The sequence below is a fragment of the Rhincodon typus genome, chromosome 14, assembly GCF_021869965.1.
Source record: "Rhincodon typus isolate 14 chromosome 14, sRhiTyp1.1, whole genome shotgun sequence".
Classification (NCBI taxonomy): Eukaryota; Metazoa; Chordata; class Chondrichthyes; order Orectolobiformes; family Rhincodontidae; genus Rhincodon; species Rhincodon typus.
This window is the reverse complement of record NC_063345.1, coordinates 9,456,917-9,473,660: the sequence shown is the minus strand read 5'-3', so window position 1 is coordinate 9,473,660 and position 16,744 is coordinate 9,456,917. Positions and strand designations below refer to the sequence as shown.

The 16,744-nt window shown below is 39.9% G+C and overlaps 1 protein-coding gene across 1 annotated transcript in view; it reads left to right on the top strand.

Annotated features, from left to right (window-relative positions):
• Positions 1–15,035, top strand: part of LOC109914981 (LON peptidase N-terminal domain and RING finger protein 3-like) — a 48,019-nt gene extending 32,984 nt beyond the window's left edge. The window contains exons 7-11 of the mRNA XM_048605262.1: positions 1,177–1,238; positions 2,580–2,738; positions 7,845–8,007; positions 8,713–8,862; positions 10,034–15,035. Of these exons, the coding sequence (XP_048461219.1) occupies positions 1,177–1,238; positions 2,580–2,738; positions 7,845–8,007; positions 8,713–8,862; positions 10,034–10,192 (693 nt within the window). The 3' untranslated portion in view covers positions 10,193–15,035. The remainder of the gene's footprint in view (positions 1–1,176; positions 1,239–2,579; positions 2,739–7,844; positions 8,008–8,712; positions 8,863–10,033) is intronic.
• The last annotated feature ends 1,709 nt before the right edge of the window (positions 15,036–16,744 follow it).

Below are 16,744 nucleotides of genomic sequence, written 5' to 3'. Positions count from 1 at the left end.
GAAGGGTCTAGGCCCGAAACGTCAGCCTTCCTGCTCCTATGATGCTGCTTGGCCTGCTGTGTTCATCCAGCTCTGCACCTTGTTGTCTCGGATTCTCCAGCATCTGCAGTTCCTACTATCTCCAATAATGAAGTTGTTGAGTTTTGGAATTCCAATACAAATGTGAGAGAATTAATGTCAATTATATTTAAAGAACTCTCTTCATGAGTGTTTTTTACAAATCAAGATATTAAAGAATTATTCTTAGTGTTGATGTGCATTTGTTGTCACCAGTCTCTTTTTTACATCTTTTTGGATAGGTCCGTCAGCTGCCTGCCAATAATATAACCTGGATTATTGGTTGCAAATGATTGTAAGCTAAATTATTATCTAAAAAGATGAACTAATGTATGTAGTTCAAATGGTAAGTTGGCTAAGGCAGTTAATTATTGGGACCTAGGGTGCTGGTGCATAGTTCCTTGAAAGTAGAGTTGTAGGTGCTGAAAAAGGCGTTTGACACACTTGCATTGAGTACAGGTAGTTCTGCTGTAAGGCATGTTTTGTTAACATGAATTGGCTGTAATGAGATTGATGAATAGTGGACGCTGTTTGGATAACACAAACTTTCTGCTGTAGAGGTATCGAGATTTCAATGTAACGCGATTTTCTATGGCAATTTCCTATAGCGCGAGGTCACGCCAGAACGCAGCTATCACGTTATAGGAGAACTACCTGTATAGGAGCTGGTTTGTCATGTTGCAGCTGTGCAGGATATTGGTTAGGCCACTTTTAGAATACTGTGTTCAATTTGGTCTCCCTGCTATAGGAAAGATGTTTCTAAACTTGAAAGTGTTCAGAAAAGATTTACAAAGATGTTGCTGGGATTGGAGGGTTTAAGCTATGGGGAGAGGCTGAATAGGCTGGAGGTTTTTTTTCCTGGAGCATCGGAAGCTGAAGAATAACCTAATAGAAGTTTATAAAATCATAAGAACAGCCAAGATCTTTTTCACAGGGTAGGGGAGTCCAAAACTAGAGTTTACCATGAGAGGGAAAGATCTAAAAGGGACCTAAGTGGCATCTTTTTCACACAGAGGATGGTGTGTGTATGGAATGAGCTGCCAAAGGAAGTGGTGGAGTCTGATACAATTACAACATTTAAAAGGCGTCTGGATGTGTGTATGAATAAGAAATGTTCAGAGTGATAAGGACCAACTGCTGGCAAATGGGACTGGATTAATTGGGATGTCTGGTTGGCATGGGTGAGTTGGACTGAAGGGTCTGTTTCCGTGCTGTACATCTCTATACCTCCATGACTATATTTAACAATATATTAACACAGCATGCTTACCTTTTGAAAGCTATATGTACATTGATCTAGTGGATGTCATACCCTCAGGATGTTCCAAACCACTTTATAAACAATTAATAATCTCTGACTAATAATCCATGTTGTAATGTGGGAAATGCAGACAGCAGTTTACACAGAGTAAGCTCTCATATACAACAATATGATCACATAGTTTGTTTGCTGTGATGTTGATTCAGGTTTGATGTTGATTCAGGTTTGATGTTGATTTGATAAACATTGGCCTGGATACTAGGAACAAAGCCCATTCTCCTTTGAAATAAAACCATGGGATCCTTTACATCCACCTGAGAGGGCAACCAAGGCCTCTGTTTTAGCATCCCATCTGGAAGCCAACGCCTCTTGGACTGTAGTACTCCCTCAGTCCTCTGCAAGAGTGTCTGCCTCATTTTTTGCACTTGGGTCTGTTGGGGGTTTGGGGGTGTGGGGGAACCCGCAACTTTCTGACTCTGAAGTTGGCACTAAACATGTGATGGATGAAATTGGAAGACTGACATATTATAGAATCCCTACATTCTGGAAGCAAGCCATGCTGCCCATCAAGTCCACACTGACCCTCAAAAGAACCCCCCACCCAGACCCGTACCCATACCTGTCTCTGTAACCCCTGTAAGCATAATGCAACCACAGGGGAGGCGATGGCCTAGTGGTATTATAGCTGGATTGTTAATCCAGAGTCCCAGCTAATGTTCTGGGGACCTGGGTTCAAATCCTGCCACAGCAGATAGTGGAATTTGAAGACAATAAAAATACCTGGAATTAAGAATCTAATGATGACCATGAATCCATTGTCAATTGTCAGGGGAAAAACCCATCTGGTTCACTAATTTCCTGTAGGGAAGGAAACTGCTTTCCTTACCTGGTCTGGCCTACATATGACTCCAGACCCACAGCAATGTAGTTGACCCTTAACTGCCCTCTGTGCTATTAGGGATGGACAATAAATGCTGCCCAGCCAGTGATGCCCTCATCCTGTGAATGAATAAAGAAAAAAAAATTATCATAGATTTGAATGGGTAACAGACAAGGTGCAGGAATGGATCAGCTTTATCTCGGTTTGAAAATGCTTTGATATTGATTTATTAATGTGTGATTGGGTTGTTCAACACAAACAACATGGATAATTTTGTCTTGATCTGAGCCTTCTTTGTATTTGGTTGTATTAAAATGTTACCTAAGTATGTAAAATGGATTATGTACTTGACGGTTAAGGAATGTTTGTTTTTTTCTCCAGTCTCAACAAAGCTGTGCCAATATTTATCTGCACTATGGCGTACCCCACTGTCCCATGCCCACTACACATCTTCGAACCCCGTTACCGGTTAATGATCAGAAGATGCATGGAGACTGGCAACAAACAATTTGGAATGTGCTTAAGTGATCCAGTTAAAGGGTAAGTAGTGTCACAGAGAGGGGAAAGAGATCAATTGGATTCATTTTTTATTCCATATTTTGAGCATATTCAGATCTGTGGAACTCATTCCCCGTTTTTCCTGGAGAAAAAGTTTCCACTAGTAGGAGAAACCAGGACACAGCCTCCGAGTGACAGGATGCTACTTCAGAACTGAGATGAGGAGGAGTTTCTTCACCCAGATGGTGTTGAATCTGTGGAACTCCTTGTTGCCTAAGGTTGTGGAGGAAACGTCATTGAGTGTATTTAAGACAGAGATAGATTTTCGATTGGTAGAGGGATCAAGGGTTACGGGGAGAAGGCAGGTAAATGGAGTTGAGAAACACATCAGCTGTGATTGAATGGCAGAGCGGACTCACTGGACCAAATGGCTTAATTCTACTCCTATGTCTTATGTTTTCAAATTCAGGGGATGATCGTTGTAACACACAGACGCACTCGCACAAACACATGCAAGATATAAAAGGAGGAAAAAGTTTACAACTGAGAATAACTTCTTAAAAAGGACATTAACTTTCATGATCTGTCAGAATCCAGAAATGTAGTATCCAGTGAAGATTCTTTTTCGTTCAACCCCAAATTCCTGCAGGAGTCGGTTGGCTATGTGCACATACGAAGAATACCTCTTAAAGTTGATGAAGCCAATATGAGACTTGATCCACTTTTTGGACGATAACAAGAATTTTCCAGAAAGCTGGTTTGCGAAGGAGACTTAGACTTGAAGCAAGCTAAGCTCTACCTGAAGTCTGGCTGTGATGTTAAAAGCAGACTTAGTTCTTACCAGACTAAGGCAAGGGGTCCAGAAGATGATAGCTAAACAGTTTTCAGAGATCAGAGGAGTTTTGGTCAATTACAGCGATTACAGATGTGTTTTAACTGAACGAGGTAGTGATACTGAGCTGCATGAGGTATTGAGCCATTAACCAGAAGCTTGACCAAAGAGGTAGGGTGTAAAGGACATCATAAATGGAAACATAAGAAGTAGAGAGGAATCAGGATGAATTTTCAGGGTGAAGGGAGCTGAAGCCCTTTCTTCCAATGCTGACTCTATTAAAATGGGGGTGTACAAACCATTAGAATGGAGAAGCAGGGAGATCTCAGAGGTTTGTAGGGTTGGAGGAGATCACAGGGACAGCAAAGGTTGAGGCCATGGAAAGACTTGGAAACTTAGCTATATATTTATGGTCTGTAACACAGAAGGAGATCATTTGGGTCATCGTGCTTGTGCCATTTGCTTAAAGATTGACCTACTTAGACTCATTACGTTTCCATTTCCCCGTTGTCCTACGATTTTTGTTCTCCATCAAGTATTTCAGCAATTCTCTTGAAATTTCCTCCTGAGTCCATTTTCACTGCCCTTTCAGATACTGTATTCCAAATCAACATACCATGCTGAGTTTAATAAATAGGAATAAAAAACTCTCCATCACTATGTTCTGCTTAATTTCCTCAAAGAAGTTCAAAACTAGAGGGCATGTTTTTAAGGCGATAGGAGAAAGATTTAAAAGGGACCTAAGGAGCAACTTTATCACACAGAAGGTGGCTCATATGCGGAATGAATTGCCAGAGGAAGTAGTTGATGCAGATCCAGTTACAACATTTAAAAGACATTTGGATAGGTACATGGATACAAAGGCTTAGAGGGATATGAGCCAAATGCAGGCAAGTGGGACTAGTTTAATTTTGGAAAACTTGGTTGGCATGGACCAGTTGGATCAAAGGATCGGTTTCTGTGATAAATCTATGATAAGTGATAACTCATTACTGGTCCATTTGCCAATAAAACAGTTTCCTCCAATCACTTGTTAAAATTACTTGTGCTGATTTTGAAGTTTGTAATATTTTTATTATTAATATGTCTTTGAAAAGTCTAGAATCAAAAGAGCATCACAAAGCAGCCTGATTAGCACATTAAGAGACGTAAAGCTGTTTCAGATTTTCTTATCAGTCAATTTATTTATGCCTCCTCAGCTTAGAGGGCTGGAAGGCTGGTTTGTGATGGCAATACTGTGGATTTGATTCCTGCACGAGCTGATGTTACAATGAAGTACTCTGCTTCTCAACCTCTCTCCTCACCTGAAGCATGGGGACTCTCTGGTTAAACTGCCATCAATTGTCTGTCTCTCGCATTAGAGAGCAGCCCTATGGTCTGATATGGCTAAGGTGACTTTATCTTTGCATGCCTCTCTTCTTTAGGAACTTGCTATTTTATTTCCAGTAACTTTTGTTTCAATATTTCTTGTTACTGTGGTCCTGAGATATTTCATCTGAAGCACTAGATATTTGGGGAAAATGAATAATACATTGTGGGAAAGTGTTTAATGGAGCTAATATAGGAGATGGTAATGGACAGAATAATAAAACCGAAAAATTTATTTGTCTTCAGATAGTGATGGTTTGCAACCCAGAGTGTTTAAAAACAGTAGGTAGGGGAATCATATGTGCTCCTACTATAATGTTTGAAATATATCTTGATTTTATTTTTTGTCTGTGTATATTTGAAAGCTCATTATTTAAGAGGCGGCTTTGGGGGAGTTGGTTAGCTCAGTTAGTTGGACAGCTGGTTTCCTAATACTATACAGAGGCAATGCCAACAACATAGATTCAATTCTTACACTAGTTGCAGTTACCATGAAGAATTATCCTACAAACTTAACTCCTTGCCTCTGAGGGGCGGTAACACTCAAGTTAATCCACCAATTGTCTCTCTCACTTTCTGATGAGAGAGTAACCCTATGGTCCATTAGGACTGTGCACCTTTGTCTTTTATTTGAGGGAAAGAGAAGTTGTACAATCTTGGAATATGTGCAGAAAGAGTCCATTTGGCCCATCGAGTCTGTATCAGCCCTCTGAAGAGCATCCAACCCAGTCCCACCCCATTACCCCTCGTAGTTTTGCTTTGGTGATGGTTAACTCGGCTAACCCACACATTGCATGACCATCTACCTTATCTGCACATCTTTGGACTGCGGGAGGAAACCCGAGCACCCAGAGGAAGCTATGCAAACAAGGGGAGACTGTCCAAACTCTACACAGTCACCCAAGGCTGGAATTGAATCCAGGTCCCTGGCGCTGTGAGGCAGCAGTGTGGCACTGTGCTGCATTATGAAACTTATAGATCAGTTAGTCTGATATGTTGTGGGGAAGCTATTAGATTCTAATATTAGGGAGAGATTGACTTAGCATTTGAAAAAATATGAGCTGAGTAGAGAGAAAGAACTCCGTTGGATTGCTGCTCAATAATACTTCTTACAGAGAATAAAGCTGCAAACCCCAGCATTACTTTTAAAGATTTACACCCCGTGTTCCCATTGTTCCTTTTGCCCCATGTTGGCTCTTATTTTCCAAAGGGTATATAGTGCCCTCATTCTTACTTCTGAAACGCACTGCTAAATTAAAATTCATTCACAAATTTCACCCCCACACTACTAATTAATATCTTTCTTTGCTGCAGTCTTCCTCAGTATTAACTGAAATCCCAAGTAAGAATACTTTCTTCACTCAAATGATCTATGGGAGAAATCACACTTCATTCCCCAAAAGTTGCTCAGGCATGTCTTCAAGAAAATAAGACACTAATTATAGAAAATAGTGTTTCAAAGAGAACTACCTCTGCAACGTAAGAAAATTGGAACAGGTGTAAGTCATTCAGAACCTTGAGCTGATTCTCTCCATATATTTTTCCAATCACCGTCAATCTGTCCCTAATATTAGATTCTCGTCATAAAGGGACATTAGATAAGTATGGAAGGAGCTGCCAGAGGAAGTGGTGGAGGCTGGTACAATTACAACATTTAAAAGGCATCTGGATGTGTACGTGCATAGAAAGGGTTTAGAGGGATATGGGCCAAATGCTGGCAAATGGAACTAGATTAATTTAGGATATATGGTCGGTATGGATGAGCTGGACCGAAGGGTCTGTTTCCATGCTGTACAGCTCTGTAAACAAAAAGTAAGGTGGATAAGGTTTCATGAAGAGGGATAAAAAGAAGCTGATGTGGAGCAAAAGCACTGGCATGAACAGGTTGGGCTGAATGGACAGTGTCTGTGCTATATTCCATGTAAGTCAGTTCATGTAGGAAGTCCTGCTCTACTTTCATGTTGTGTTTACTGCCAAAGTAATTAACAGAAGGCATTTAAGCTCCTTGCTTGTTGACTGTATTTATGATCTGGATACAATTAACTACATAGTGTTTCCAGATCGGGCATGTTGACTCTGCAGCTTGTTTTGTGCTCTTTGCTTTTCTATTGGATATGCATCACTCTGAAGTGGAATTTCAAGGTTGACTCTTCTTGGCTGGATGATGTAAAATCTTTCCAACTCTGCTCCAAATTCCCTTTAAGGTAGTGTTACGCAATAGATGCGCGAGCCAAGTCTTTCTATTGCTTATTGAATAACCTGGAGATCATGAGTTCAAATCCTACCAGGTCAGGTTTCAGAAGAGAAATTCAGTAACGATTTCTGGAATAGTACCCGAGACTAAAAGTGAATCCAACTGGTTAACTAGTGTCTCTCAGGAACAAGAATGTTTGACTCCAGCCTGATTAGTATTCTCTTGTGGCCAATGGGCGATAAATACCATCCAGTCCAGTACAGATCCCAAGATCAAATGCATAAAAATGAGCTATGTGTGGTAAAAATTACAATCACTTTATGCAAGATCAAAGCATAGATTATTGAAATAAACATCTTGCATTTACATAGCACCATTAATTGCTTCAAGGCATCCGGAATACAGCTGTTGCCGTACTTGTAAAGTGTTGTATATATTGTAAAGTAGGAAACATGATTACCAGTTGACGCACAACAAGTTCCCACAAACAGTAATTAAACCATTCTTTGAAATAGCCTCCACCTGTGAGGGCAAACAGAGCCTCAGTTTAACATCTCTTTTTTTGAAGGCAGCTCCTCCAGAGCTGCAGCATTCCCTCAGCACTGCATTGGGATTGTAAGCTCAAGTTCCCGGAGTGGGACGTGAGAGAACAATGTTCCAACATCAGAAATATTACCCGTTGAGCCCCTTCAGCCTCTACGTGGCTGGTTATAGTTTTGAGATAACAACATTTTTCTCATTTTATCCTGCACAGTTTTGCTGATTATGGCTGTATGCTGGAGGTCAGAAGTGTTGAGTTGTTTTCGGACGGTCGTTCAGTTGTGGACACTATTGGCAGAAGAAGGTTTAAAGTGTTACGACACAGTGAAAAGGACGGATACAGCACTGCAGATATTGAATACCTTGAAGATAAAAAGGTATGCTTTATCAAGAATACTCTGTACGCATCATTTTACTTTGACAAATGCAGACTGCTGTTGATGGAGTCAATACGGGAAAGACTGTTTTTAGAGTTAAATCTTATTTTTTCATAGGATTTTCCCACAATTCATTAAGCTCTGACTAAACTCATAGAAAGCAAGCTTCTGCAGATGCTGTAAATCTGAAACAACTACAGAAATTGCTGGAGAAACTCAAGTCTGGCAGCAACTATGGAGAGGAGTAGAGTTAACCCTTTGAGTCTCTTATGACTCTTCTTCAGACCCATTGAGCTTCTCCAGCATTCTGTTTGTTTCTGACTAAGCTTGTAGAATTATACAGAGCAATTGGAGGTCATTTAGGCCGTGTGTTGGTCCTGCTTTTTAACCACCGGCCTACGAAATTATGATGTTCAAGTTTTTATCCAATTTTCTTAACAGTCACTAATGAGTCTACTTCCATCACCCTTTCAGTCAATGCATTCCAGATCGTTATAACTCACTGCTTCACAGAGTTTCTCCTTATTTTTCCTCTGGTTTCCTCACTGATTATCTTAACATATGACGAACGCATTAATTGGTGGGAGGCAAAACGAGTAGAAGTACATCTATAGCCATGTGCCATTCATCTGATCTTTTGTCAAGGAATTTCTCTAACGTGTGCACTGAATCTTCTGTAATCTCGTGAATCTTTCCACCGAACAGGTAGAGGGAGAAGCTTACGCTGAACTCGTTCGTCTGCATGACCTTGTCTATGATCAGGCATACCTGTGGTTCAGCTCACTCAAGCAAGTATTGAAGACTCGAATTCTCAGCCACTTTGGACCAATGCCAAGGAAGGATACAGATATACAGGTGCATTAGCTCAGAGCTGCACACATACCAGAATTACTTTTGGAAATTGTTTTAACAAGTAGACGTTCAACCCAAGCTTTACCAATAGCTTTTACGTTGCAGAAGTTGGTTATTTGACAGAGTGACTGCACAAGCCTTCTCCCGTCCCTTTTTTTTTTAGCTAATCCCATCAACACCAGCTTCTACGCCTTTCTCACTTATTTGAGTAATTTCATCTGAAATGCTTCTAGGCTGTTCACTGGTCCTCACAATTTGTTGTGGGAGTGAACTCCTCAATCTAATCAGTCTCTGGTTAAAGAATTTTCATCTGAATTCGCTGTTAGGTTTACTTGTATTTAACTCCTACTTGTGGTGACTGGTTTTGGATTGTGACGCAAGTGAGAACGCCTTCTGTTTATGTGGCCTAACAAACTATCATAGAATTGTAGAATCCTTACAGTGTGAAAACAGGCTCTTCGGCCCAACAAGTCCACACCGATCCACAGAGCATCCCACCCAGACCCATCCCCCTATAACCCACCTGATCTACACATCCCTGAACACTATGGGCAATTTAGCATGGCCAATCCACCTAGCCTGCACATCTTTGGACTGTGGGAAGAAACTCACACAGACGCGGGGAAAATATGCAAACTCCACACAGACAGTCGCCCGAGGCTGGAATTGAACCCAGGCCCCTGACGCCGTGAGGCAACAGTGCTAACCACTGAGCCACCGTGCTGCCCCAAAATTGAAAATGTGAAATTTTCAAAGATCTCCATTAGGTCACCTCTCATCTTTTCTAGGCAAAAGAATCCTAGCTTGTTCCAAGGCAAAATGCTATTTTTCATTGATTTTTCTCCTTGGTTGCTTGAAGAAGTGTTCTGGAGATTAGTTTTTAATTTCTGGAGTCGCCAAGAACTCAATTCAGGCAACTCAAGTGGAGGAGGCTGGTGCAATGACAACATTTTAAAAGACATCTGGACGGGTACATGAATAGGAAGGATTTAGAAGGATATGGGCTGGCAAATGGGACTAGATTAATTTTGGATATTTGATCAGCATGGACGAGTTAGACCGAAGGGTCTGTTTCCGTGCTGTACATCTCTATGACTCTGAGTAAAACTGATTTTGAGCTCGCTGCGTGTGCTTGCAGCTGATTTGTTGTTTTATGTTTTTACTTGTTCTGCAGGCCAGTCCCAATGGCCCAGGCTGGTGCTGGTGGTTGCTGGCTGTGCTGCCACTCGAGAGTCGGGCTCAGCTTCCTTTCCTCGCCATGACAACGCTTCAGGAACGCTTGAATGGCATTAGACGTGTGTTATTGTTCATGTCGCGCAACTGTGCACGATGACTGACTGACTGGTTTGATTGCTGTGGTAGGAACGACTGTCAGCTCCACAATAGTGACGTTTTTTTCTACATTCATGTCTTATCTGAAGCAGTCTGATAAAAGGAGTATCATCTATTGAAGGATGTGCATAGTCAGGATGATTTGAAGAGTGTTACTGATAATATAATCAATTGACGGCATTTAGTGCTTACGCCTCAGTACTATTTTGTGACTATTTTTACAGCCTAATCCCAATAATATCTTATTTTGAGAATGTATATTTTTGTTAAGTCATATGTATATTTATGGAGCTACAGAAGTATGAAAAATATTTATGCATTCTTATCTACTCAGAATTCAGTCTGGGGCTAAGATGAAATATCTGTAAGGAATATACAAACTACAAAATAGATTCAAATGATAAAATGTTCTACTGGACATAGTAAAAGGAATGTACTATTTATTTCTGGAAAACAAATACACTGGGAAGTAGAGATCTTCATGCAATCTTTCTTTTTGGGGTGAATCTTAAAACTATTTTGTTAGACATATGCTACATTCAATATTTTCTTGTTACTCTTTGTAAGATCCACATTCAAACTTTCCTCCCCCTTCTGCTCTCCGTTACAAAGAATTATGAACAAACCGAAGCCAAAAAGGTAGGTGGACAATTGATTCACAAGAAACCTAGCAGTAGTTTGTAGGACAAAGTCAGAAGTTACACGAAGCCGGGTGATAGTCCAACAGGTTTATTTGAAATCAGAAGCTTTCTGAGCGCTGCCCCTGACTCCACCTGACAAAGGGGCTGTGCTCTGAAAGCGTGTGATTTCAAATAAGCCTGTTAGACTATCACCTGGTGTCATGTGACTTCTGACTTTGTCCACGCCGGCATCTCATCATAGTAGTTTGTAGCTGTGAGGAGGCATGGGAGATGGCTGGAGTTGACAAATACCTTTTACTGTTCCTGTTCTCTCTCATCTTACCCCCTCCACCCCATGAAGCTGCAATTGAGTTCCTCCTTGTAGTAACACAGCTGAGATCAGGGATTTAAAGCTCTTATCGCACTGTAGCACGGTGCTCCCATTGTGCCACTCTGCCATCCATAATTTCCTCTGGGTAAAATGTATTTAAAGCCTAATGTTAAGTAGCATTTATAGTCATAAGAAACACTTGTCTTCCATGGACACCACTGCGTCCAGCACAAAATACAAGGATGGACCACTTAGCCTGGGGATTTTTTTTACTTGAAAGCATGTTTGCACCTTGTCGGATTTTGGATTCCTGTTATATTATCAGTAACATTCAGTTTAACCTGAAAATGTGCACATTCCTTCTTATGTGTTCTCATAAAGCCAAAGCTAAATATATTTATTATCTTATTTTTGCAACAATCCATGTCGTATGCACGCAGCATTCAGAGGTGTGCAATAATTTAACCTGCCTATACCTATTAAATTTGTCACATTCTTTTGTGAAGTATAATGTCACAATCTTAAGTGAAACATCAGGCTGAGTATACTAATGTGGATTAGGATAGAGTAGCAGAATTCTGCTTTCTAATACATATTCTGATTATATGAAGTACTGTTTGGTTGAGAACATTATGTATGTTTTAAAAACATTATTCAAAACATGTAACTTTGTTTAGACCTAGTGAGTGTAATTGTGGAATTAATTTTTATCTAAACATAATCTTGACTGGTCGATGCCCCTAGCCTTAATAACTCTGTTAATTGCTTTCTGACAGTTAAGCAAAACTGAACAATGTTAAGTGCGTTGCAATTGACCCCACAATCTTTCGTGCTTGAATGTAACATATTGCTTCAGTAGAACAACTCAGATATGCTGTGAAGTAATTTTGATGGCCTACCTACTAACAAAAGGCTAGGGGTTTGGTACTGGTTGATTCTGAGTGATCATATGATAACTTGTCCTATTTGCATTGAGTGGGCTTAGTTTAAAAAATTATGATTTAAAATCAAGCCCCGAATTATTTACACATGCTGTTTTAAGGTATCACCCAATCTGAAAACTAAAAAATTGAGAGGCACTGTTTACTGACATCAGAAAGAAGGAATATACAGATTAGTGGTAGTCTCTATTCCAGAGGTTTTATTGTAACTAATCGTTCCTTTTGATGTGGTGTCTTAGCAGTGTTTGGCGAATAAGCACAATTTAGCATAGAATTTCAATAAAACAACAGTGCCTCTTTAAAATATTTTTCTACTTAAATTATTCATACATGTTATTAACATTTCAGCTTAGCCTGCATAATCCAACATACTCTTCCTCTCTCAGTCTTTCTTTTCTCACTAACTAATGGTGTTTGTTTTAACATGAAGTGAAAGTTCTGATCTGACTCCTTATCAGTATTTTCTCTCCTTTGCAAATTGACCAGTTGTTGTCTTAAATTGGATAATGATGCAAATGGAGAATTGATGTCAATTTCTAAATTTCCATCAATTGGTGGAAGAATTTTGTTTAACCACTTGTTCAGTGGAGTTAGGTGAAGACCAATTTTGGTGTAGTAGACTGTGTGTACATGTTAACGTGAAGATGAAAAGCAATAGAGGTCAAACACGAGTGGCACGTCAGACTAACGTGGGAGCGTACATGGATTGCGTTACTTACTGACATACAGTAACTTCAATTTCCCATTGCAGATGTAGATTAAGGAATCCATTTGGGCTGTCGTAAAACACCTATCCAAAATGAATAAAGTTTTGCATTGCTCCATTGTGTCTTAGGAGTACAGGGACAGAAATGGGGATTTGGCATGAGCCTGTTCTGCCATCATCCTTCACATATATCTTAACTCCATCTACCTGCCTTGGTTCTGTAATCCTTAAAACTTTGTCAGGCAGAAGTATTATCAATCTTGTTTTTCGGTTGACCCCACCCCCCCCTACCCTTCTTGAAGTACATCTATTGAATACCCCTGAATGGCCCAATTCCAATTGTAAGGCTAATCCTGATTTTGGACACTACCAGCAGAGAAAGCAGTTTCTCTATCAACTCCTTTGATCATTTTAATCACCTCAATTAAATCACCCTTAATCTTCTTTATTCAAAGAAATGCAAAGGTTGTCTGTGCAACCTGTCTGCCAATGGAACTTGACTAAGTCAGAACTGACACTAGATAATGTCTCTTTCACAATCCTACCTGGAAGATCAGTCCTCTGGTCTTTTCCTTATGCATAAAGAAATCCTTTCAAATTTGAATGATCATTTAACTAGTTTTGACCTATGGTCTCTTGTTCTAGTTTTTAGACTTACCCAATTAAACAACCTGCATTTATATAATGCCTTTACTATAGCTAAACATCCCAAAGTGTTTCATGTGAATATACCAAACAAAGTATAACTGACAGGTGCAAGGAGATATTAGAACATCATTTATCCAGAGAGGTTGATCTTCTTAAAGGAGGAGAGATAGAAAAGAGGAAAGGCTTAGAGGGGAAATTTGGACATAAATTATATTACTTGTATAATTTTATAAGTTTATTTTCCAGCTACCCTGTTTTAAGTGTAAAGAGCCCAGTTTCTCTAATCTATCCCTCACACAGAATGTACAGCACAAAAACAGGCTTTTGGGTCAACTATTTGTGCTGGTGTTTATATTCTTTGATGCCAGGAATCAATTTCATTCATTTTTCTATATTTCCTCCATAGGATAAGATGTAGTCTGACTAGGGAATGTATTATCTTAGCCTAGTATCCTCTCACTTACATTAGACTGCTTGAGCATTGCAACTAAGCATTTGTTCTGGTTGTTGCTTCTCTTTGGTAATTGTAAGCACTGAATTTTTTAACAGTCCCAAATCCCTTTCCAATTCACCTTTTAAAATGTCCTTTGTGATGCCTGTTTCTCCTTCCAATACAGAGAACATCACATTTGTCTATATTGAATTTCATGAACCAAAGCTACATTAATAATGACTTGTACAGTTCAGTGCTGAATTGAAATGAACGTCATCGTGTTTTACTGTTTCATTTTGTGCCTTTGCTTCCTCCCCCGTTTACTTCAAGCACCATCCAACTAGTTGATCCTGATGTTGGAGAGACTACTGTGAATTTGTTGTGATTTCTTTCTTGTTGTCACATTGCAACACTTCATTTTGTTTCTGGAACTCTGTCCTCCTTTAAGCTGTTGAAGCAGAGGGAACAAGTGGAGCTTTCAAGAATGAAATCAGAAGACAAAAATAAAAGGGGATATGGAGTGAGGGCACTTAAAAGGAAATAGAGGTGCACATCGGCCATGATTTAACTGAATTGCAGAGTAGTCTGGTGGGCCTCAATGACTTTCTAATTGTAAAAGAGTGATTATGATCTAGAGCACCCTCCCAGGGAATGTGCCTGAGACAGATTCAATCAATGCTTTCATGAAGGAATTGGATAATTCTCTGAAGAGAAACCCAAGAATTGCAGGACTACAGGGACAAAGCAGGGGAGTGGGTCTAGCTGAGTAGCTTTTACAGAGAGACATAATGGACCAAATGGCTTCCTATGGTGTTGTCATTCTTTGATTGTAATGACCCTCTATTTTTCTGCAGTTAGAAGAAAAACAAAAAGGCCACATGCCTCCTGGAATTTGAAATTTAATGTGTCTTCATTTTTTGCAGTCTGTGTAATAATTGTACAACTATTCCTGTGAAATTAACTGAAGAGTTTGTTGAATGTCTTTGTGACCATTGATGTTATTTAGTAACTAGTCCCTAGTTTCCAGCTATGTTTGTTGTCTATATAAATGGGACACTCGAGAAGCAAATGTTTAAATAAACTAAGAATTGGAAGTGCAATTAAAATGATGTGTTTGTGGCAAATAAGACAACCATGATGTGAATAAAACCATGCTTACCCTGTATTTTGTGGTCTCAATCGTGAGCATAATTCTAAATCCAGTTCTTCAAGCTTAAGGAAGACAATTGTGATAAAAACACCTTTAACCACATTCATGAGAATAATAATCAGGCACAAGTTGGAATATCAAAGTCTCTTTTGAATAGAAGATGTTCCATTGTTCTCTGATGTGTATTCTATTTATGTAATACATGTTGTTTAACAGAACCTCACAAGCCAATGACCATCACCACCTAATGGACAAAGGCAGCAGATACCATCCCTTGTGATGCCCTCTGAGCCGTACAGCATCCTGAGTGGGATCCATAGTGGCCATTCCTTTAACATCACTGGGTCAAAATCCTGGAACTCCCTTCCTAACAGTTCAAGAATGCAATTCACCACCAATTTCTTCAGGGCAATTAGAGATGGGCGTTAAATGCTGGTGTTGCTAGTGATTCCCAAACTCAATTTTTAAAAAAAAAATGAACATGTAATCCATATTATGAAAAGTATTACGGCTCAAACAAATCCATTGTGTTCAGTGCAAGGCCTAGAAAGCTTACACAGGACAAAAAGATAAAGCAATGATTCTTTTTTGTTGGATGAACAATGGTGATTGTAGTATACAAAGATCGAGTCTGAAAAGCAATATATAAATAGTGGTTAACCAGGGAACCAATAAATTTGCTCAGAAATGGAGACAAATTGATTTCATTGACTTTCTTATTGTCTACTTAAATCCAGGACCTGCCCAAAAAAATGTGGAATAACAACATTAAAAAAGTCATTCTGTGCAAACTAATGAAAAGTATGCAAACACAGTCTAAAGATGTGCAGGCTAGGTGGATTGGCCATGCTAAATTGCCCAAAGTGTCCAGGGATGTGTAGGCTAGGTGGATTAGCCATGGGCAATGCAGGGTTTCAGGGAAAGGATAGGGGTGGGTCTGGGAGTGGGTGCTGAGAGGAGGGTTGGTGTGAACTCGATGGACCACATTGCCTGTTTCCGCACAGTGGGGATTCCATGATTCTACAAGCCTCTTGTCACATTGAAAATTCCTGCAAGAATTATTATGATTTAAATTGGACCCCTACAGTTCAGTTCAGAGCTCAATTTAAATCCTGCACATGGTGTGAAGAACTTTCAGCATTTAGGAATCCGGCCAGTGAAAGGGAGGTGGCATCTCCTGACTCCACAGAAGCGGTGTATTTTCCAGCATTCCTTGAGGGCTAGGAAGAGCTGGAAGTTTGCTTTCAGCCACTATAGAAAATAATCATTTTTCTCTTTGATGATTCTGTTGTTGTGTACTCAGCTGATGGACAAATAACTACTCTACCCTGCCATCCATGGTAGCCTGTCACCCCAATCTTCAAGATGATATAACAATCGACCTCCCATCCCCTCTGTCCATAACCAAGGAATGTCCTTTGGGTGTGAAGGTTGCGGTGAGTGAGGAATGGAAGTGAAAGTTGGAGTGGAAATGGGGGTAATTGTAGAAAAATTACCAGCATTGGTACATTTGTCTCTGCCGGTACCAGGATTATGATGAAATGCTGTGCTTTGACCCATACTCTGATCATTCCTGACACAATCAAAACCAAATAATCACTAATGCAAATAGGGAGCTGCTTTTATATTGTGGCTTGGCTGTACATATTTGTCACTTGGCCTGCAGAGAACAGATTTATCCACTGGCTCATCGAATCAATGATAGTACAGGACGTTAATGAAAT